Genomic DNA, 23881 nt, shown 5'->3' on the forward strand with positions numbered 1-23881 from the left:
ACCACTGAAATGTTTTAACTCTTTGCAGTAAACAGTGTACCTGGGGAGTGACTTCTTTTAGAAGTTTTTCTTTCTGGAAGAATCTTTTCAGCAGATAATTTTCTGTCTTGTGTGATAGCAGAAACGAACAAGAAGCCCTTTGTCTGGGAGAAAGAAGTAATTCAAGGAATTGTTCTGCATTTGAGTCTTCATCTGTATATTTCAGGGGGTTGTTTTGGGGTGTTTTTTGATTGTTATTTTTTAAACGATTGCTTATCTGTACATCTAAGTCTGTTAAGTGTGTAAATTGAAAAACCAAAACATACACAGGAAAATGTAAACATCACTAGATCCAAAGTAGTGTTAGTATGTGAAATAAACCAGAATGGAGAGAGGGGGGTTTTATTTCAGCCTTTTTAAAAAGTTTGGTTTAGTGCAAGGTCATATTAAATATATGTAGAAAAACACCATGACTGCTACCATATTCCTCTTGATTTCCATTTTTCTTTCCTAATATCAGGTAATCATGTTCAGTAATATAAATGGGTTTGGAAAGCGAAGAAATAAGAATCTTGTTTTCGTAATAAATCATTTGCTTTCCATGTTGACTCACATCTTAATTTGAATCAGATTGTAAAACAGAAATAGAGACTGATTTCAGAGGATTTGCAGCATAATTACTTTATCATGTCTCCAGCTCATGTGAACTTTGAGGGAGAAAGCTCACAGGTATGTTGCATAATCTCCAAAATGGCCAGTTGTTTAGCGATGGCCCTCTTGTTGAAGATTGAATTCAGTTAGCATTTTATATTGCTAAAACCAGCTGTAAGAAGCACTAAAATGTAAAGCCTGGCATCCCTGTAAGCTCTGCTATTGTAGCATGCTTTCTTGTTTGTTTAAAAAAAACCTTTCAAGACTTCACTCTGTAATGTCCACAGCAGCAAACGAATATGAGTAACCTGAATTGCAAATCCTGGCCTTGGGCTGCAGAGACTTAATCGTATGATCTACTTTGACCCATAAATATTCACCCAGGTTTCTGTGAAACTAATGTAGACAACTAAGGTGTCTTTTCAGAAGAGGGTCTTGCTCTCATCCTTGTCATAAAATACCTGATGCTGGATCCTGTGCCATGTAGATGACTAGTTTGCAAGTCTGCAACTCCTCTCGTCAACAGCAGTGAAAATGTGTACTTGGAAACTGGTGTGACAGACTTTTAGTTTGGGGAGAATTGAGAGACAGGAATTTGGGGGCTTTGGCCTTGGGTGGTGGTGGCATCTCAGCAGCCATGCTGTGCTCTCGCGTGATCCCTCTTTCTTCCTGGCCTGTTGTGTTTTTATCTCTTGCCAATGTGGCTGTCTTTGACAGTGTCAGCCGCCTAAGATTAACTGATATGCATCCTCAAATAACGTATGTTTGACAAACTGGTGTTCTCTTGTATTAGGGTTCAGTGCATCGAGTGAGATGAAATGTGTCAAACGTACTGAAAATTATTACTAAAAGGCAACAAGAAAGGGGGAAAAAAAAGCCTGCTAATCCCACTGACAGAGGATGATTTAGGGCTGATTCACAGCATGTTAATTCCAAATGCCTCTCCATCTTTCTTTTCTTCTTAGGCTGTCTACAATTTATTAATATAATTATTGCCTCAACTGACATCTTGTGGATAAAGGACTTGTAGATATGAAGAAAGCTGTACAAACATGTTTAGTTAAGTAACAAATCAAAAACCTTTCAAAGGGCAAGAAAACCTGCCCTCATTCTGGTCTTCTAATAACCATCAAGCTTGAAGCAAAACTAGTAAGAAGTCTTCGCTGTTGCCAGTGATACTCTGTGAGAAGGGGAAACGTTGCCTATTTTACAGGTAGGGGGAATTTAAATGTTTAATATATTGGAGGCATTTCAGAGGTGATGCATGAGCCTAGCAAACAGTCTAAATAGCATTATAAAAGCTTCTGTTAGTGCAAAGAAATTCAAGTCCTTTTAGCATGCAACATTTGTGAGCTATTCAAGACGGCTGGAGTTTCAGAAAGAATGAAGCTTTAAGTAGAGGCCCCTTCTTGCTGCATCTCTTTTCCTGTATTTCTTTGCTGGCCTCACCATTTTTTTTCTTATTGTCTCACATTGTATAGCACTAAACATTTCTTCATGTTTTTTTAATTGGAGTGGCAGAAATCCCAAACCACTAGGTCATCTCTGCTACCTTGAAAAATGAAAGGGGAGTTCCTTCTGTGGTGGTATTGTTGCCCTTGCAAAGTGTGTTGCTTGCTTGAACGTCAGTCAGTGGTGTGCTGATTTTGCTGGTAACTCAGCAGGTTGCAAACAAAGTGTCAGAGGTTTCTGTTGACTTGACTTGCTTTTGAAAGAGTTTTAATTACAAGAAGAGCATATTTCTAATGAGGGATCAGCAGCTGTTAAGCACTAAATGCTCTGGCTGGAAATGATGCGGAGCCCACTAACTGCTGTGAGAGATAATGCAGCATCTTTCAATGGGGAAGGTAACTTTTAGCGTTTGACTGTATAATGAAGAAGTTACTTTGAATGGAACTTTACATAAGTTTAAGAGTAAGATGATATAAATGTCACTTATTTTGACAGGCTACTTAAAATTCCCTGTTTATTACTTTAACTACATCATTTTAGTTGTCACTGTCAGGCTATGAAAGAAGACTTAGTTGGGAAATGAAGTGAAGCAACAGAATTTAGAGTAAAGACCTGGGTAGCTGTGTGTTAGTATTTGCAGGGTGTCACCGAGCCTGTTAAATTTGAAGCTGAAATGCTGTGTTTTTTACAAAACCAAGCAGGCTGCTACACACGTAGGCTCCAAAAAACAAAGTAAAAATGAAGGTTTTAATAAGAGTGATTGTCTATGCAGGGGACAGATTTCCTTCAGCTCTGTGGAATTTCCCACCCAAACGGCTGGTGCAGTCCGGTGGCTTAAATGCTGTAAGTTAACCCCTAGTAAGTTAACCCCTAACCCCTGCCTAATGGAGAAACTGGAGAACAAGTGACATCCTTTGGGAATTTGCTCTTAAGACTTGGATGTCTACCCCCAATTTGATAGCCCTTCTTCTGCCTCTATCTGCTTGTCTTCTCATTTTAACCGCAGATGATTGGGTAATCCAGAGGTTTGTACAATAGTTGTGGGAGTAACTCAGATGGCTTTCTGATTCTGGCTTTTTGGATGTTATAAAGGCTAGGAAGGAATGTCTTGCAATGTTCTAGTACTGTGCTTTTTAGGTTGGTTGTGACGTGGAGTGTTTCCAATGGAAACTGTGGAGCTATTGAAGGTTAGGACCCTTCCTTGGCAGGAATCATGATGTACCTGCACATCAGTCACTGGAAGAGAAGTGAGGTACCTTCCTTAGACTGGCAAAAATGGTGGTGTCAGTGCCAGTATTCCATAGGTCTAGATAAATCTCTTGGCTAAAATATCCCTCTTATAGATATTTTGCACAGGTATCCACTGTACGTAACCTACCTTTGAAGGGGGTGTTGCTTAAATTTTTACTTAAACCAAGAGATCAGATGGATGTGGAAGGGATTGGTTATTGCTGGAAATGTTGCTTGGAGTATGGATGAAATATGGGAATTTCAAACAATTGTAGTATCATGTATGATTAATTTTTATAAGCTCAAAACGGAGGAAAGCATGACCATTTCATTCAATTATTCTTTCAAGCTCGTAGCTTCAGTAACTCTGTAGCTTAGTGCAGAATAATGTAAGAAGTTTAGTTAAAAGTATGGGTTGAGCTACAGAAGGTCTTTTATGGTCCAGCCATTTATTTCTCGAATGCTTTCAGCTCATACAAGTCAAATGCATGCTTGTGCAGTCACAGACAGTAACATGGATGCTGTAGATGAAATTTATTTCAGTTAACATATAAAGCTGATGTACTTTATCAGCCGTTTCTGGGACTGCAATTGTTTCTGCTTTCGTTTTTGAACTTTTCACTAGCAGCTATGTTGCCCATGTACCTTCTTTTGAGAGGTACATTCAGCCCCATCTTTAGACTGAATGATTGTTCGACAACTTATTATTCTCCCAATGCATGTCGTTGTTCCTCTATTTTTTTGACATAGTGTCATGGTTTAAACCCAGCTGGTAACTCGGAACCATAGCAGAAGTTTCCTTTTTTATTCTCCAGTATCCATCACTTTTCTACAGAGTGGGTATCCTATTGTTTGTCAGTTGCATTTCCTGACCAGCTCTAAAGGTATTACATTTAAAGTACCTTAGCAAGTCCTTTTCAATGTCACTGATTTTGTTAATGTCATCTCTTACTTAGGTGAAGGGCTGTGACTGAATACTGTTTGGTACAGTCATCTAGGCATAGCAACTAGTTCAGGTTCTCTTTATTTGGTTGGGTCCTATCATACTCTTTGTGTTTTCTCAAAATGGAAATCTGGAAAATTCTGAGGGGAAGGGAAATATCTCATTATGGGAGAATGCCAAACATGAAGGACATGAATACTTTACTGTTTAATACAGCATTGTTGGTCAATGGAAGGTCAAAGTTTCCAATGTATTTTTCATTTTTTCTTCACCAGACCTTGTAGGAACTATGAGTCTATTTTTGTGAAAGATCAAGTAGAGGACCTGCCTGTAATTCTGCTAAGTGAATTTACATGTGGCATTTCAAATACCTTTGAACAAAATTATTTGTGACATTATGCAGAAACATCAATATTGTCAAAACAATTGTGTTGGGTTTTTTTTCTTCTCTTTCACCATCCAGATTTGGTACCATTTGAATGCGTACTACATCTTGTGATTATTTAGGAAATGTAATTTGTGTTTGCAACAATTACTGACCTTTTCTCTGGAAGAATGCTCTATGCACCATAATTTGACAACAGTATTAGGCAATGAAATTTATTTGTTTTGAAGAAAAATAGAGAAAGACAGTTTCTAATTTCAAAGACATTCAAACCAACCATGCACAATAATATTCTTTTCATCTCTGACTTAAGCAAAAGATTACTTTTCTAGAGTGTAATCGGCACTTTAAAGAGAGCCTGAAAAAACTCCCAACAAATTTCAAACAACTATTAAATAAGGAACATATGTTTCTATGCCTTCCAGAGGCTTAGTCCCTGACAAAAAAGATTAGATGCTGCTAGGTTATTTTGTCTTTTACTGCTTGTTGATATTCGAAGAACTATTCTCAAGAACAGATTCTCACTATCAGGGATGTCCCTACCCTACTGGGAAATTTCTGGTTTGACCAGGTGATGCTGACTGGTATGAAACATGTTCAGTGATTTGCCAGTCATCTCAGAAGCATATTGTGCCACATCTGTCTCATACCCCCCCTAAGTGCTCTTTGCTGACACGTAGTTGGACCACTGGGCCAAGTTGCTCTAGATTTTTTATTAGCAGCAACAAAACAGCTGGTTTCAGGTAGCACTGATAAAGTCTCTTCATAAAAGACTGATAATAAAGACGTGCATTTTCTAAACCCTCGCAACCTTTAAAAGCATAGGGGAGGATTTGGAAAGGTTTGGTTCCTAAGAAGCTAGAATACTGCTGATTCCTAGAGCTGTTTTCCTTTCAATTGGGATATTACATACCTGGATGGCATTTTCCTCTACAAGGAAGGCAGGCACTTACATGCACAAAATAATAGCAGTTTGCCTGTCAGAATTATTCAGCATTCTGGCAGTAATAAAATATTATTTGCATTAGAAAATGTTTTCCTAGTTAGAAAGTCCAAAGGAACAGAGTTCTGGAGGACAATGTTTTTTATACAAGTTGACATTAATAATAGAGCTACAGCCCTTTATTTCCATTAACAATATAAAAGCAGCACTATTAAAAACACAGAATGACATAACAGGGGCATAATATGATGAACAAAACATGAAGGCAAAACTAAGTATTTATTTTTCCCATGGGGATAAGAGATTATTGATAATGAACTTTGTAAATCTGATGAAGATTCCTTTCTGAAGGATGAGACTTATTTGTTTTAAAAGACATGACAGTGTGTAGAGCAGTTGTTTACTGCATTTCTGATGCTAAAAGTGGACAGTCCAGGTTTGATCAGTCTTGGGTGTTAATACCCTCAGAGTGGCTGCTGACAAAAGTAACTACTTCCAAGCTGGCCATCTCCACTGTGATAAAAGTATAAGAAGTTTGAGAAATCATTATTCTGGTGTTGGAAGTTTCACCACTGTAACCCTAAACTGGTTGCTCATTGAAGTTTGTAGTTGCTGCAGGTCTTGGCAGTTTTGAAGATAGCAGCTGTGAAGATAGAGGAATGAATGAATCTCTTTGCTTTTTTGATCTACTTGAAATAAAGTTTTTTATAAGCAATCATGTCTACACTTCATTGGTATTGAAATAGAGCCTCTTTGTATGTAAATGCATTGAGGAGGTTGCACAGGATCAATTAATCTTCACGTTTAGCTTTCCCTATCTTACTGTTACAGTGAGGATATGGCATACAAGATGCTACTTACAGTAAGTTACCATGCACTTTGTGATCCACAGTTTCTACTTGTGAGAGTACTCTCCTCCTTCCCCGCCCATCGTTTTTGATTTGCACGTCTTTAGCATCCTGTCAAGAATCAGACACCCAACACTGACCATTGTTGAGTATCTCTGATGGGTTTGTGAGACTTTCCCAGATGATAAAGTTACAAATAAAGGAAGTTCCAGAGTTGGTGTCCAAAGAGAATACAATGCTTCCAGTAAGCAGGATATTTGTGTATTACTGCATATAGCTCAGACTTGTGCCAGTCTATACCAGTGTTGATAACTGAGTGTTTGCAAGGAAAATGGTGATCTAGCTGTTGTTTAAACTTCAGCATTGATCACCCAGTGTAATATTTATGCCAAGGATGTGACTAGTTATGTCATTTTCAGTCAGGAAGCGGAATTCATGCCCTTATAGTATTTCTGCTTCTGTCTGATTCTGTGGGTGAGAGATCTTTTCACTGATGTCAGTAGCTATCAGATTGGAATCATTGTCTGTAGTGGAATGGTTGACAGGCTGAAATAACTGAAAAAAGTACTTAGTGCAGTTTTTCATTGCAGGAGCTGATAGAAGGAAGAAAACTATGTAGTTTTGGAGAAAACTACTAGTTTGGCTGTGAAATGGAATGTATGGAGAAGCAGGGATGCTAGGCTCCATGTGGTCACGTCCTCTGTCCTGTGTTAGGTCAGGGATGAGGATGAGCATCATAGCTGTTATGGACAACCTTCCTGGAAATGGTGTTAGCCCAACAATGCATGACCCCTGAGAGGAATAGTAAGAGGCTCTGCTTCTTTAAAGGTTGTTTGGTCAAAGCACCAATAAAATAATCTCTAAAAAGAAAACCTGTCCTGACAATAACTTGCACTGTATGACCTGGTTGGCCTTTCTCATCAGTTATGTCTCTGAAATGTGGCTTATTCAAGAAATGGAGAAAAGAAAATCTCATACTTTCCACTTCGGGAGGTAGAATTCTACAGACTCCTGTTAAATACATTAATGATGGTAGTGGTATTCTGTTAGAAACAAGCTGTGAAAGTGCCCCAGTAAGTTTCATCCTCAGAGATTTAGGTATGTTTTTTGGATTGTTCTTCAAAGCCTGATTTATAATTCAGTAGCCTGTGTGGAAACTTAATGCTCAATGATGAGTTCTTGAACTTCATTGTGCTTGGGGAAGTGTTCTGAGAAGAAAGCAGTTAGAGAAATCGGTGAGGTGAACCTCCAGATTGCCTGGGATAGTCTTGTCCCACCCTGTTTTGGGTCTTCTGAGTAAGACACATGCAGTCGTTGCCTGCAGCCCTTAGCCCTCTGCCTGTACTTCAGCCCTCCTCATGGATGTGTGGTGGGAATATTGCTTCATAATCTCAGGTGGCTTTAATACATTGAGAGCAGAGGCAAGCTTAGGACATACCATCTTTGAAGCCCTACAGTTATACAGTGGATGGTGAAGGGGACTTGAGGAGAAGAGGAAATGGGAGTAGTTTGTTTGCTTTGGCACGGAGCTCCCGGGAGGATATCTCCTTACACATCGGTGTATTAATAGAAAAGAGATTCTACTTTGGATCTGTAAGGGACTGGCTAACAGTTAAACTCTCCTAGGAAGCAGTGTAGGCTTCCAATACAGATTTGTTTTCAGTAATAGTTCCGTTGTTCCTAGACAAGCATTCTGATTATCTAGCAACTACTGCAGGTTTAAGGAGATCCCTTGTTAATTTTTTTTCCTTGCATGTTTCTTCTTTCTTTTTGCTTAGTCCTTGTAGTTGACAAACAAGATTAAGGGATTCACTGATGTGGAATGTATTGAAATCACTGTGGGCTTTTTGGTCTTTCTCACTTTCTCAGACTATATCTGAGATATTTCTTGTCCTCATATTCCCTTAGTTTTAGACAAGCTTTTGAGATCTTTCTTATAGACAAGGTCTGCTTTCCTGCAGACAAAATAAAAGTTAATGTTATTGTTCTGTATCCCAGACCTTGTTACTCTCTCCAGCTTTCCCCCCTCCCTTTTCTTCTAACCAATATAATCTCCCATTTTTCATTTGGAGAATGACAGATTCAGGAGTGTTACAGGAAAAGCGCTGGAGCAGGAATCCTCACTTACTTACCTGAATTTCTCTGCCAGTACTGTTGAACAAAACCTCTGATGTGGGTATTAGTGAATTTTCATCAAATTTCATTAAATTTTCATCAAATGAAAATTAAGCATTGTAAATTCAGAGGATACTACTTCTATTGCAGGCAGTGATGAACAGCTTATTCTGTATCTTTTAAGGCTGCCTTTCTGGTTTAAACCTTTGTGTTACTAGGTTATGTTTCTCAGTTGTGTATTCATGTACTTTTACCTCGCTATAGGTAAACCATGGTACAGCATCAGAATTGGCTTTCCTGTGTTGCTTTTCCCTCTATTGTATCAGTAAAACTCTACAAATGTGCAAAATATGCATAAGTCAGTGCAGCACTGCAGCATCTGGAGTAAGAAAAGTGCACAGGTTCAGTTTGTTCTTTTTAAAGGTAGTTCCTCAGTATGCAACATCTCTGGGCAGTAGTGTCCTGAGGTCAAAACAAGGTGACAAACAACATGTAACACACTTGTGCTTAGCTGTTGCACACCTTCTTTTCTTCTTCTTTTTAAATAGTTAAAGACTCTCTCACTATCTGGTTTATTTCTTGTCACCTTGTATTACTTCCCAAAATGAAAAGGCCTTGAAAAGTAGAACTCCTTTTTTGACAAGTTAGGTAAATTAGGCTTTCTTCTGGGTGGGCTGGGGGTATCATTTTGGATTGGAAAGACACCCTTGAAGAAAGAGAGTATTCAATACTCACCTAGTTTTTTGTTTGTTTGTTTCCTTTCTTCCCCCAGTAGTCTTAGAGGCATTGTCTGTTTCTCATGATTCAGTGGTGCTGATGTATATAGAATGTCTAATTTATGGATAGAAAAGCTGAAGAGTTGGGGTTCTATTCAAAGCCTCATCCTACCTAGAGCAAGGCTTATATTTGAGAGGTTCTTAGCTTAGTTATGACATTAATTGAGGCAGTTTCTCTTTACACATCAGTATTTTGTACTCAAGTGCTTCTACCATGGTACAAATAATACCAACATAAACATGGTAGTCCTTGCTCCAGAGGGTAACATTTTAAGTAGGGGGTTGGTTTGTCAGGCTGATGTACGTTGGAGTTTTACATGCTTGTTTATGTGAATGCCAGGAAGATGGAAACATGAATAGATGAAAAATAGGCACTTTATTTTCAATTACAATTCAAACTCTCTATACATGCAGTTTGAATTAGTGTAGAGAGCATCTACATGGTGGTTATGTAGATCCAGATTTATATTAATGTAGCAGGAAAGACCTATGGGTGTTTTTATTCTTTGGGTATGTATATGGGTGTGTGTGTATAGATAGACAGATAAAAATGTTTGGGTTAATTTAGGAAAAGTTTCTGAAAATTCTTTTTAAAGATGGTTGAAAACGCTGCTTAAGGGAGTTGTATTAGCAGTGAGAACCTCTCGAAGTAAAATGAGCTTTGCTGTAAGTATGATTGAACACTGCTTTGCTTTTCACACTCCTAATGTGCATGCTGCTTGCCTGCTAACCGTGGCTAAAAGGCATGAAGTCGCAGGCAACTATTAAAACGTTTAGATTCCTAGCTTGTAAATATTGCATTTCTCACAGATCTGGAGTGGAATCCAGTCTTGTGTTTCTTGTTCATCCATTTCGTATCCATTGGGATGCAGCATTTGTGAAAGAATCAATTATCCATTTGTTAGTCAGAGGAGCTTTACAAATTATACATTAGCAGATTGATTTCTCAGGTTCACCACTGGGGGACTGATAGTATAAGGTGGGTTGATGATGAGTGTCAGGGGAGAAGGAGTTGCCACAAAGAACACAATTAAAAGAAGCTTTCTGAGTGGCTGTGAATTTACTCCTAATTGAAGAGCTGACATAATCCATACTAAGTGCCTTTATTTCAAGCATTTTACATTAGGTAATTGATTATCACATGAGGTACTTTTGTTGGTAGGTACTTGATTTTCCTTTCCTTTAAATTTAGGATTTTGCAAAAGCCTGCATTTAGATCTTTGTGCAAGGTGCCTTCTAGCTTTTTCTCCTTCTCCCTAAACTTTTCTTTCTTCCATTAAGGTAACATTTTTTTGTTCTATAGCATCAGCTTGACATTATTGATTTTGAACAGTGAAACTTACTTATGTTGTCCAGAATTCCAAACATGTCTCCATCAGAAAGAAAACTGCAGCTAATGGAAATTCAGCTCAAGGGGTTTCTTCCCTCTTTGCCAGAACTTCCACACTGTAGGAAATTCTGAAGCTGTTTCCAGGTTAATCATTTCGGTTTATCTCCCTCCCTAACAGGATCCTCCTTATTGCCATATTTGAATTATGTTGCTTTAGAAATACTTTGTGTGTTACTGTCATTGATGCAGTACTGGAAGTTGCAACCACAAAGAAGTTGTGTGTTTTCACTTGTTTGGCCTAAAGCTAGGGGTCCTGATTAGGTTAAGAAAAGATGACCCAATGTAGTGCTAATGAAATAATTATTCATAATTTCCTCAACATCTTATATGCAGCTGCCTATGGTTTTATGGTATGGGTTGTAAAATTAGATAATCCCTTAATTGAGTGATATTTACATGGATTATATGTTCCTAATTAACTTTGACCTGAGATTGCTGTTGTAATTCTTAATTTTTTTTTATTTTTAGTGCTTTTTGGTAAAAGACCACTTTGTGACAGGCAGTAATTGTGATATTTCCAGGTAGCATTTTGTGGTGGCACAAAGTGAGACCAAGAGTGATGTCTCCTTCACAAAAGGAAGTGGGAAAGCAAAAGGGCTGGAAGCATCCTTTTCCCCACTCAACAGGCGAGTGTTGCAGTGCAGGGCTTAGTTGTTTCACTTTGGTTACAAAGAATCTTCTAGAAAATTAAATGTGATTTGGACATACATTCTTGTCAAGGTGGGAGAGAAGAAAGCTTCATTTCCCTGAGGTAGAATATTTTTTTGTGTGAAAGATTGTGGGGAAAAGCTCTGTGAGAAGACCTCAGTTTATCTCCAGTATACAGTCCATCTGGACAGTGTGTTTTTTATAGAACTTTTTATGACATACTTTTTATGTAATTCCAACTGCCATAGCATATATAGGGACCCGTGATATTATGACACGGTTGTGTAACATCTCATGTGACCCCATGAATCCAGTGCTGTTCCAGTGACACTTTCTTTTCACATAAATGTATCATGGATTTCTCTTTTATCATGCTCAGAACCACAGAAGCGATCTGTTGTGTGGTTCAATCCAACCAAAATTTCATGAGAGAAAGAAAAGTTGTTCTTAAATGTATGAGAGACTTACGTGGGTGAAGATCCTTCAGTCATGCTTGAAATGATGAGGTATTTGTTCCAGAATGTGAAATCAGGATCATGGTGCACAAAAAGGTTCTTGGTACTTGAATATAATTGAATGGGGTTCGTATGTGAGAGGATATGCATCGTATTACCTAAATGATGTTGTAAGGTAATCCTTAGTACTTAAGGTAAGGATAGATGTTTAAGCTAAAGTAAACAGTGGCAGATGCATATAGCCTTGTGGCTGGAACCAAAAGTATATCTGGATAGGGAAAGGAAAATTTATTAAATCTGGGCAGTCTTCAGGCTTTTCTCAGTATTTGTCTGAGAATGAGTACACCCTCGTTGCACTTCAATACCTCCTAATGCTCGCTTCTGAGAACGCTATTAGAGGCAAAGCTGAAAGCAGCAGAAAGGATTTGAAGGAAGAAATACTTACCAGTATCGCCATCAGAACAAACCAGAAGAATTTTCAGGTGCATTGTGGTGGTCAGCGTGTTTTGTGCTGAGTTTTGATAGCAGGATTGGTTCTGAATGAACAGCTGTGGTGCGCAGGCACGGATGCTCAAGGTCTGGGGGCCTGGCACTTCATGAGAGCTCCAGAACCCTGAGGCATATAACTGCAAAATATACCAAATTTCTGGGTTAGGCAAAGGGCTGCAAATAAGGCTGTCTGTTGGCATTGTCATAGAAATATCTATTCTGTGGGGGGTTTTGGTTCATGCAACCAAACATTACACAAGACACACGTCTCAGGAGGGGGACGGTGTTAAAGCATGTGATCAGTGATGTAACTTTAGCCATCTTTACAAGTCTTTATTCTTTCTTTTCTTTCCTTTCCCTAGAGCCCAGTGAAGATAAATCAGATCAGCCTGGATGAAAGTGGAGAACACATGGGTGTTTGCTCAGAAGATGGCAAGGTACAACAAACCTGTTCATACATTTAATTAGGTAGCAGGTAGTCCTCAGTATTACACTTGAGATAATTGTGATACCTGTGGAGTTAATTCCTACATTTAGCACCACCACTTTGACCATCCATTTTGAGAACTGAGCTCACCTTTGAATACTCAAAATTAAAGTCAAATATATTTTGCACAAATGTGCCGTAGGAAAAGTAATTACAAGTATGTCAATAATGTAACTGGTATTAAGCTGATTAACAGCTGTGGCAGGAGGACATGTCACCTTAATCATTACTGCTGTGCCAGTTATACTTCAGTGACTACTCTGCTGTTCCTGCAAGACAGTAGTTTAATGCCTTTCTGCTATAAATCCACAAAATTGGATTTTGTGGGCATGATTTCTGTGGGCTGGTGGTTTTCATTTTCACACACGTTATGAATGTTTCTCTTGAATTATAGAATCTTTTGATAAGCAATCATAGTTTATCAGAAGAATAAAGTGTCTTACAACAGCCACATTAAATAAATGTAAAATCAATATACGTACAGTTTCCTAAAAAACTGGCACCTACTTCCTTGACTGAGGACATATATCATTTGTGCAGTGTATAACTAACAATTATCAGTGCTTCTCTGGAATGTTGAGCTGTGACATTTAGTGGTTTTGGTGATTGATTTTCCACTTATAAGAATGTCTTTTTTGTTTTTAAGTCGATGGCAGTCTTTTCTAATGTTGGTTTGTAATGATAAAATTCTAATGCACGGGGTGTACTTAACCTTCTTCTTAAATATAATGCTCATATACAAATGCAGTGCATAAAAAAAATCATTTAAATAATTTCTTTGTATCCACCTGACTTACTGAGGAGAACGTTTCTTACAGAGTAGACTTGGGGGAAGGAGGAATGTTGGTGATCCTAATGGATGCATCCCATTCAGTAGAAGTTCTCTAAATTAAAAACAAAATTGCATTTTAAAGTAGGCAAAATGGGGAAACAACCCCTTTAGACTGTATGTACTAGGTGTTTTTTTTCTTCCAAATAGGTGGGTTTTTTTCCTCAACAGGCAGGCAGCCAGTTTATGTATCCGAGCCTTTTGTTTCTCAGAGATATCTTGATGTCAGTATCTTGACACAGTAATTGGGATACTACTGCCTATCAAAGTGGGTTGTAGAATTTTACAGCCTGTGAGAAACACAGCAAGAGTGTCGTAATTGTCTAAGCAAGATAAGGGAAGGGTCAGTAATTGTGCAAGGTAATAAAAATGTGGAGCTAGCATTGTTGGTTTGATGTTTTGAATGCTGGGGAAGCAAGCACTTGCTGTAAAGGGCTCCTCAAATGTGACTGGGGGTTACTGACTTGAAACATGTATGTTGCAGTGAGACTACAAGTCATGTACATTTTTACATATATTAAATACATATTAAAAATATAGATTTGATTTCAGAAACATTAAAAAAAAAATCCATAATCCCTACTCTGGTGTGGCTGCATTTGAAAAGACTCTGATACTTTAAATGGTGATTCTGTCTTCATTGAGTGAAATAGCTAATGTGGATCCAGTAGGTGACATTACACGCTATACAAGGCGCTGTAAACTATGGTCCCCAAGCCAGGGCTAATTCTGGTAATGTTTTTGACACGGGGCTGGAATATTGCATGTACAATATTCGTCATATTTGTGTTCATAGAGTCCAGGGACATTGATGCTTCACCATATTCTACGCTGAAAAGCTCATCTGGAGATTTGAAAGATGTGAGTGTTTTAGAAGTTAGACTTCCCGCTTAACCCAGAAGGATGTGTGTCTATGAAAGAAGCCATCCCTAAAAAGGGCGAAAACACATATTGTATGTTGTGCTGCTGTGTAAGAAAATGGCAGAAATTCCTGGCCAGATAATGTAGTACTTTTAAGGTCTGGGTCATAACAAAAGTGTAACTTTACAGTCTTTATAGTTCTTTCCTTACAGTGGTACGAGTGTTTGTATTGTAAGAATTTAAACACTTGTACAAGTGGTTGTCAAGTTGTCATTAACTCAGATAAATATGTAAAAATAGTGGAATCCTTTTTTTAAAAGAAAGAAATAAGGAAAAAGCACAACAGCTTAGTTTTCTTAAATCCATTTTAAATAGACAAAAAAAAAGGGGGTATAATAAAAAGACCTGTAACTTTTGAGCCATCTCGGGTTGATGCAAGTATTTTCTACCAATTAATGAAGTTATGTCCTCTAGGCCACTGCAAAAGATTTTTGCAGTGGGCAGTGAATGCATTTTCCCATATTGAAGTGGATCAACTATGAGGGAGATGAAGATAATTTGCCTGCTTGAGGAAAGGCCTTATGATGAGAACACCCTTCTCATCTCTGTGCTACTGTCATATGTTTTATTTTACTACTTTTTACTTTCTTTTCCAACGCTCAAACTAGTTTTGAGACTGGGAACGTAGCATAGCAGCACAGTGCAATTCTCTAAGCCTCTTCTTAACCCTCTTCTTGTTGGGCAGCATCCAGACCTAATGTCAAGACCTGGCACCTGTATGTCATACATGGCCAACAAGTGCTTTGGCAGCCACTTGCAGCTTTTCTGTACTGCACGTTTGGCTCTTTGAAAATCTTCCTTGCCAATGGACTCATCTGCAGTTGTAGTCACCACTGGGATGGAAAGGAACAGAAACCAAACCCACCACCAATACTCTAGTCTCGCCACTCGCTGGGGAAAATGGCTGGGTGTTGAAATATTAGGGTATAAAAGGAGAATGTTGGAGCTGGAATGAATAGAAGGGGAAGCAGGCTTGCAGCTTTACTTGCAGCTTTAGAGTTGTGGAGGGTGTTTTAGGCTAGTTTTTTGCCTACTTGTATGGTGTCTTGAAAAACCTGGATCTGACTCCTAGTTTTGCCAATGCTCTTATTTCATAACAGTGATTTAATTTGCACCCTTTTCCTGCCTTTTGATCGCTGATGGTTGGCTGCTTCTTCCACATGTGGAAGCAAAGAAACAGCTAAGTCTGGATGCACTGTAGTGGTGGGTTCTGGATATTTAAAATGAGGCTGGCAAAATATAGAGGACTCTGATAGTGGAATCCTTTTTCCAGCTACCCAAAACCATCATGAGCTGAGTGGGTATAGAAAGTAGAAATAGATAAATCCAATATAGGTTTGTAATATCAAAAGAATCACTTTCTCTCTGAAGAATAAAAGACATTAAGAAGTAATAAACTGTTATACGGTGTCCCTAGAGTAGACACGATAACATGTATTATATGCTGAGTTGTTTTTTCCTCTTTAGTTAACTGGCTCCATTTTGTTTTCATGCCCTTAAAGGAGTATCATTGCCATGTTTGATGGAGTATTATGAAAATGTTGAATGCACTGTTGCTTATGTTATTTTTAATTAATGAGTTGTAATTTGGGAGGGATGTTTTGTCATTTTTGAGGATTCTGCTTCCCTGGAATTTGCAGTGTTGTTTTTAACCTTATTTCCACATCTATTCTTTTTCTTCCTCCTTTTTTTTTTTCCCTCTCTGTCTTATTTTCTCTTTCCTCTGTTTCTTATTTTGTTTGGTCTGTTGCATTGGATATGCTGTGCCAACTGATGAAAACAAAACCCCAGAAAACAAAATCCTCTAGACATCAGCCCGAAGGTTTTCTAGGCTTGCAGCCAGGCCCAACTCAAATACAAGCCTTTGCTTGGCTTTACATAATCACAGCTTTGCGATACATCTCACCGTCTCCAAATATTGATTTTCTAATCCTTTGGAGCAGTAACTCAGCCCTACACAGTGCATGCAGCAGTACTTTTAAAGCGTGTTGTTAGAGGCAGTATATTCGCTAATGAGTAGTGGGCAGAGCTGATAATGCTGCTTAGGAGATGTATCCAGGAGACAAGCTTGAAAGGGAGATGAGGTGGTTTGAGATGGTTTTAACTTTGCTGAGACGGCTGAACTTTGAGCCACTCTGAGGATGGCTTAGTTCCTCGCCAATGGCTTAGTTCCTCTTGTCGTTTACCTGAAGTCTAATTTTTTTACTGTCTCCTTCACTGTCTGCGGGAATTTTGGGGGTTCTTGTCCTCTGGATGGATATTTTTAGAGCCATTAAACCTCACTTTTTGTGGCACATTAGTTGTATTTAATGGCTTTGTTCTGCAGATCTTCATCTAGTGGTTTCTATGAGGGTTTTTTGTTACTCTTATTTTTTGGTTCTCCCCCTTCCCTTCTTCCCGAAAGTATCATGATGGGAATGTGGAGAGAGAAAGAAGTAAAGATAAAAGATCTCTTAGATCTTAGAGTTCAACTTGTTGAACATGCAGAGCAGAGTTACTGAAGGGATTACCCTTTCCAGAAAATAAGGATGACTGACTAACCCTGTCTGAGAACCTTTTGAAGTAGATTTGCTGTCACAGTTTTCCACCAATCGCTCCATGGGATGCTCTTTTTTTTCCCTCCGTTCTCCTCCTTCCAACAGCTGCTGGCAACTAGTGGAAACCTCTTAAAATCATAATCAAATGGCAAACCAGTTGTTATTCTTTGTGGAAATCATAATTAGTAAATCAATGACTAATTCCTGGCCATAAGTCTTCAGTCCTATTTTACTCCCTAAGTTTTGCAGGAACTCAGTTGTCAACTGTCTCATCTGAGAACTGGGGGAAAGAATGTTGCCTGTTGGATGAAGAGGCTTGTACTTAAAGCTTGAGAAAGCCTATTCCATAGTCAGAGTGTCTAAGTCTCAATAATATTTCTTAACACTTGATACTTATGTGCCTGTTTGTAAGTAAAGGGAAGAAAACATTTAAAATTATGTTAATTCTCTTGACAGTAGGAACATACTTGGGGTTTTGTTTGCTCATTTTGTTTTTGTTTCTAAATGTTGAGCCTTCTTTGGATGGATTAATCCTAATGGACATTCTAATAGCCCATGGTTACAACTTCAGTGCTGACTATTAAATGTACTGAGACATCAACATAGATGGGAAGGGAGGAATTTTCAGAGAAAGACATTTCCAGTGGTCATGGAATAAAACAAAATAGCACTGAATACACTTGGGAGAAGGCGAGAATGCCAAGAAACATATGGGACTTGGTTTTCAGGCTGGTTTTGCTTTATTGTCACAAGTTTCTTTTTTCTTATGTAAACCCTGTATTGCTTGGAGGGGAAAAAATCCTACAGTTTTTTTTTCTCAGAAAGGAAGAGTTTTTAATTTATCTTCTCCTGAATGTTATTATGTTGCTCTTACCTTACTTAGATCAGTATCTGTTAAACAGATTTGATCAGCCTAAAGCAAAAGGAACTTGTAGGTTTTGCTGTCTTTGTAGCAAAAAAAAAGAAAAAGATTCAAATAAATACTTTTGCAGTGCTGCAAATAGTCAGAGATGGGCCATAATAGAAGCCCAGAATATCTCAATTTAACTCTGCATTGTGAAATATGACTTTTTTTTTCCTTCGGAAAAAAGGTGTAACTTTAAGCATTCAAATTAATCTTCTAGTTTCTGTTTTACAGACACCTGTAATTGTCAAGTGGTTATTAGGTAAATATTTTTGGCTTTTTTTATACTTCTTTAGGTGCAGGTGTTTGGACTGTATTCAGCGGAAGAGTTTCATGAGACGTTTGACTGTCCTATTAAGGTAAGTGCTTGTTTTAATCTTTAGTAATTGTGTTGTTGTCATCTTTAATATCAGAAAGGTCACATTGAATCTAAATGAGAGAGAGGAATATCGCTTCCTTGTAATGTTATTCAAGTCACTGGGAAATAGTTATCTATCTCAATATAAAAGCTTTTGATCTGGTTAGGCAGGAAGAAAGCCAATCTTGGTTTTATAAAAAATATTATTGAGTTTTTCAAATACAAAAGGCAAAGTGAAAGAGAAAGTGTCCTGTTTCAGCTGTTACCTGCCTCAACGTATTTCTTTCTTTGTATTTCTGTGGTAGAAATTCTGAGGGTTCTGTTAACTGGGAGGTCAATATTTTGCAAGCAGTTCATACCTATTAAACCTTCCCTGGGGTAAGGGAATGGGTGGCGATGCCGATGTACCCTGTCTGAAGGGAAAACTTCAGTTACACCCTGCTCAAGAGACATGTGGCTGCTTGGCTGATGGAAAAGCTCTTTCTAGTAGGAATATGGGAAGATCTGGCTTTTTTAAATGAGAAATGTTTCTTGCAGCATGAAAAGTGATGTGGGTAAATGATTGTATTTGCTGCTTTGGTCTTACATGGTGCAGCTGCTCTTGGAGGGGGAAGAAAAGAATTAGGTCCTGTCGTGGTTTGAGCCCAGCCGGTAACTCAGAACCACACAGCCGCTCGCTCACTCCCCCCCCCCCTTTTCTTCCTCCCCCCCGCTCCCGGAGGGATGGGGAGGAGAATGGGAAGAATGTAACTCCCACGGGTTGAGATAAGAGCAGTCCCGCAACTAAGGTATAACACAAAACCACTACTGCTACCACCAATGATAATAACGATTAGTGAAATAACAAGGGGAGAGGATACAATTGCTCACCACCCGCTGACCGATACCCAGCCCGACCCGAGCAGTGATCTGGGCCTTCCGGGTAACTCCCCCCGGTTTATATACTGGGCATGACGTGCTGTGGTATGGAATACCCCTTTGGCTAGTTTGGGTCAGGTGTCCTGTCTCTGCTTCCTCCCGGCTTCCCCTCCTCCCTGGCAAAGCATGAGACTGAGAAAGTCCTTGGTTGGAATAAACATTACTTAGCAACAACTAAAAACATCGGTGTTATCAGCGTTGTTCCCAGGCTGAAAGTTAAAAAACACAGCACTGCACCAGCTACTAAGCAGGAGAAAAATGACTGCTATAGCTGAACCCAGGACAGGTCCTTAAGTTTTCAAACACCTCCAATGTGACTCACTTGCTTCCTAGGGCCTTACTGCTCTTGCATTTGGATCTCCCACTCTTGACACGTAACACACAAGGCCAAGAGGCTGTTTAAGTTCTGCTGATGCCACAGAGGTTGTCCTGCCGCAGGGCCGAGGTGTGTGTGCCCTCTGGGCAGACCCCCAACAAGACTTAATAGGGGTAACCCTTGCTCACAGCTGTGCTGTGCTGCACAGTCCTAATTCTGCTGCCCGCTGTGCAAAAGAAAAGTAGTTATTTGGTGTAACATGGCCCTCAGTGTCAGGTGTGTGACTTGTCACGTCATATAATACAGAGAATTTTCTTCTTTTCTAGGAAAAACAGAGATGTCTGAAACAACTAGGCTCTATTTCAGAACAACAACTCAGCTGTAGTACTTGATGCTTAGCAAAGGTTTATTTAATTGAAAAAGTGATGTGGTGCTCCCTGTAAACTCTTATTTAAGCCACAATCCTCTTTCTTTGTTTTTTCTTCTCCCTCCTCCCCCTCAGATTGTTGCTGTTCATCCTCATTTTGTAAGATCCCACTTCAAGCAATTTGTAACAGGAGGAAAAAAGGTAAGCAGTCATGAACTTAGGCTATCTTTAAACAGCTTTTAAAAATAGCTCAGAAAGTGGTGTCTGTGATTTTTAACACCTAAAGCAAAGAATTCAGCTTTTTCCTTTTTTTATACACTGTATTCCAAAACATTCTTACTTAATTAAGACTAATGCCAGGGGGGAGGATGAAAGGGGGCAAAATGCACTTTTTATGTTAAAAACATATTGCAACAAGTTGAGCTTCAGAGTAGAAATACTTCTGCTTACATAGTCCAGGCTTTCTCCATTCATTTTAATTTATTGAAGTGGGAGCAGAAGTTAGACCTTATACTGGACTTTTCCAATATAGGTTGGTCTTTGTGTTTGGGATTTTTCTTTTGCATTACCTATGATTTTTTTTCTTTAAGTAAACAACCCCAAGTGTCTTCATCAGTTCTAGTTCGTGGTGTGGGTTTTACATTTGTTTGAAGTAAGTCAGTGCAGCTCTTGGTAGACTACAGCTCCCACTCTTTTATGTACTTGCATCTGTCTAGTTAATGTCTTCAACCTGGGGCAGTTGTTACTTTAAATGTGCATCAAGTGTCTTATTGGTGTAGGGTGCAAGTCTGACTTCCAGACTCCAGCTGTTCCCAGGTCCTACAAGTATCTTGTATCCCATTGCATATTTTCACTCAAAATATGAAAAGCTTGATTTGGAACTGTTTCTTGAATTTTCCTGTTGCCTTCTCTTATGAATTAAGGATGAACAATCCTCACTTATAGATGCATCAAACTGAATGCTGTGGCTCTCCCTTACCGGTGTGTAAGAAATATAGACTTCTAGTGCTGAATACAGCTTCGTTTTCATTAACACTTCAGTATGTTTCAAAGCATAGCAGTGTTTTTATTTTGCTTTTAAGTGGCATGTGTGCTTGACAGCTTTTTCTGGCTGGTCAGAGTTGGTGTTGTCCTTAAAATAATGCACAGTCAGTGTATGTCTTTGTCAGCTGCCCGTTTGCGAAGCTTTTTAGTGCTGATAAAAGGGTATGGGAAGAGAGAAACAGGGAATTAATAGAACAGGGCTCCGTCAGGTGGTAGAAGAGCTTGCATTCACCTGATGCCGAACAGAAAAAAACATCAGGGAGTTAACACATTCTCTTTGGTTATCTTTGATTACTTGACAGGTTGTTTTATATTCTGTCCACTTGGGAATGGTATACCCGTTCTTAATGCATTCATTTTTTTGCTGAGGAACTTTCTTTTCAGGAAAACTTTAATTGACATCTTAACATAAGGTATTTAGCATTGAAATGAATGTCCCTCGACAGTTGTAATTTGATTTTAGTGATACATAAACCCAACAAATAAAAGCTCTTAGCCTTGTGGTAGAAACCCTTCCCCTTTTTCTCCTTTGCTCCAGAAGGAGCATATGTGCTCGTATAAAGGCAACAGCAAAATGCTCTGTGAAAATTCAGAAAGTTAAATTTCACCTACTTACTGATCAAAGATTATTTTTTTTTTTCTTTTCTGAAAAGACAAAGGCCTTAAAAAACATCCCAGCTTTTTATCTACATCTCTCCTTAAGCGTGAAGCCCGGGAGCTGTATGGGGGCAGCAGGCAACAGGGAGTTGATGTACAAGAGCGAGTAGAGCAGGCTGAAGCGTACCACCTCGAGCTGCAACCTCGCATCGCTCTGCCTGTGTCTGGAGGTTGTGTAGTTGGGTGAGCAGCTTCAGGGAGGGGAACGGGGCCTCCTGTGGCTCCTGAGGTCTTTGCAGTGACACAGCAACTTCATAGCTAATAGCAGGCAGTGGGGGGAGGCATGCTGCCTGCTTCCCCACCTGCGCCAAGGCCAGGACAGCAGTAAGGGTAGAGGAAAGGCTAGCCCCAGTTTGGATCAAGCTTAAGACAAGAACTTGGCTTAAAGCCTTCATGCTATGCTCCTTGGCTCAGCTGCATTGAAAAACATGCTATGCTCCTTGACTCAGCTGCATTTAAAATCAGACTGTAAAGTGCGTAAGCTCTTCATCAAAGGGTTTTGGGGTCTGCCTTTGTTTTTTGTTGTTCTGCGAGATGGTAACATAATGTATATTAACATTTTAAATGTTGGGGTGGGTTGGTTTTTTTTAGTTATTTGCTAAGATAATTTGAGCAAATAAAAGGACCCAGAAAGAAATTTAGTCATTTCCTCAAACCCTTCTAGTTGCATTATGAACGTCATCGTCTCAGAATAGGAGATGTTCATAGAATCGTAGAATGGTTTGTGTTGGAAGGGACCTTAAAGCTCACCCAGTTCCAACCCCTGCCACAGGCAGGGACACCTTCCACTAGAGCAGGTTGCTCCAAGCCCCTGTGTCCAACCTGGCCTTGAACACTGCCAGGGATGGGGCAGCCACAGCTTCTCTGGGCACCCTGTGCCAGCGCCTCAGCACCCTCACAGGGAGAACTTCTTTCCAATGTCTAATCTCAATCTTCCGTCTGTCAGTTTAAAGCCATTTCCCCTTGTCCTGTCACTACATGCCCTTGTAAAAATGTTCTTTATTTCTTACTTTAATTTTATGTTGATTTTGGTTTACAGTGAAACAAAGAAGCCAAAAGCACACATATATGCACTCATGAAGCAAGAACTTGCCTCCTGACCTTAACATTCTGTTTTGTCTCATCTCAAAAAACCCCACTTTAAGATCTACTTAAATTTATTAGTTTTATAGCTGAGCATCTGCTTCGGTAGGCTCCTTAATGAATGGGTGGGGGGGGGACTATAACTGTCAATTACCACCTCCCCAGTTTTTTGAGAAACATTTCTTTGTAACAATATGAAGTGTCTGAAAAATACACTTTTCAATTCAAAGACCATCTGCAGAGCATTTTGCACATGTTCAAGATGTGTAAGAGTCTTAAAAAAAGTGATGTAGAGATAGAAGGGGGAAAAAGGCTAAGTGACGTGCTTCAGGGATAGCAGTGCAGCTCCTCTCAACACAGGTGGATGTTTGGAACTTGGGTGAATCGTTGTGTGATGCTGAGATTTGCCATGTTTAGAAACTCAGCCTGACCTAAAGCTGAATTAAGAGCAGTGCTCCCTGACGTAACTGTTTAAATCATTGCAGACTGTTAGAAGCTTAACTCCACTGTGCATACGTTTACATGACTGCTTAACTAGGTATGTACTAGAGTCCTTTAAGAGCAGTTTTTCTCTAAATTGTATTATGAAATAATTTAGCAATTTAGGTTGCTTACTAAATAAACTTTCAGCCCGGAGAAGAGAAGGCTCTGGGAGGGACCTTAGAACAGTCTTTCAATACCTAAAGGGGGCCTACAAGAAATCTGGAGAGGGACTTTTTATTCAAGCGTGTAGTGACAGGACAAGGGGAAATGGCTTTAACCCGACAGAGGGGAGATTCAGATTAGACATTGGAAAGAAGTTCTCCCTGTGAGGGTGCTGAGGCGCTGGCACAGGGTGCCCAGAGAAGCTGTGGCTGCCCCATCCCTGGCAGTGTTCAAGGCCAGGTTGGACACAGGGGCTTGGAGCAACCTGCTCTAGTGGAAGGTGTCCCTGCCCGTGGCAGGGGGTTGGAACTGGATGAGCTTTAAGGTCCCTTCCAACTCAAACCATTCTATGATAAGGCACTAGTTTTTAAAAGTAAAGAACTTTCATTGAGCTTGGGATAATATCATTGCCTTCTATTTTGAGTTGGTTCTTTCACCCCTTTTTTTTTGAATGAATGTTATATGTGCCTAGAAACAAAGCAGGTACTGTGGAAATGTTGACACAATCGCA

General features: G+C 39.3%; 1 protein-coding gene across 1 annotated transcript in view; it reads left to right on the forward strand.

Annotated features, from left to right (window-relative positions):
• VPS41 (VPS41 subunit of HOPS complex) overlaps positions 1 to 23881 on the forward strand; it is a 99574-nt gene that overhangs the window by 24166 nt on the left and 51527 nt on the right. Inside the window, exons 5-7 of the mRNA XM_030496814.1 lie at positions 12667 to 12741; positions 18279 to 18341; positions 20077 to 20142. Of these exons, the coding sequence (XP_030352674.1) occupies positions 12667 to 12741; positions 18279 to 18341; positions 20077 to 20142 (204 nt within the window). The remainder of the gene's footprint in view (positions 1 to 12666; positions 12742 to 18278; positions 18342 to 20076; positions 20143 to 23881) is intronic.

Source organism: Strigops habroptila, chromosome 1 (assembly GCF_004027225.2).
Source record: "Strigops habroptila isolate Jane chromosome 1, bStrHab1.2.pri, whole genome shotgun sequence".
Taxonomy (NCBI): Eukaryota; Metazoa; Chordata; class Aves; order Psittaciformes; family Psittacidae; genus Strigops; species Strigops habroptila.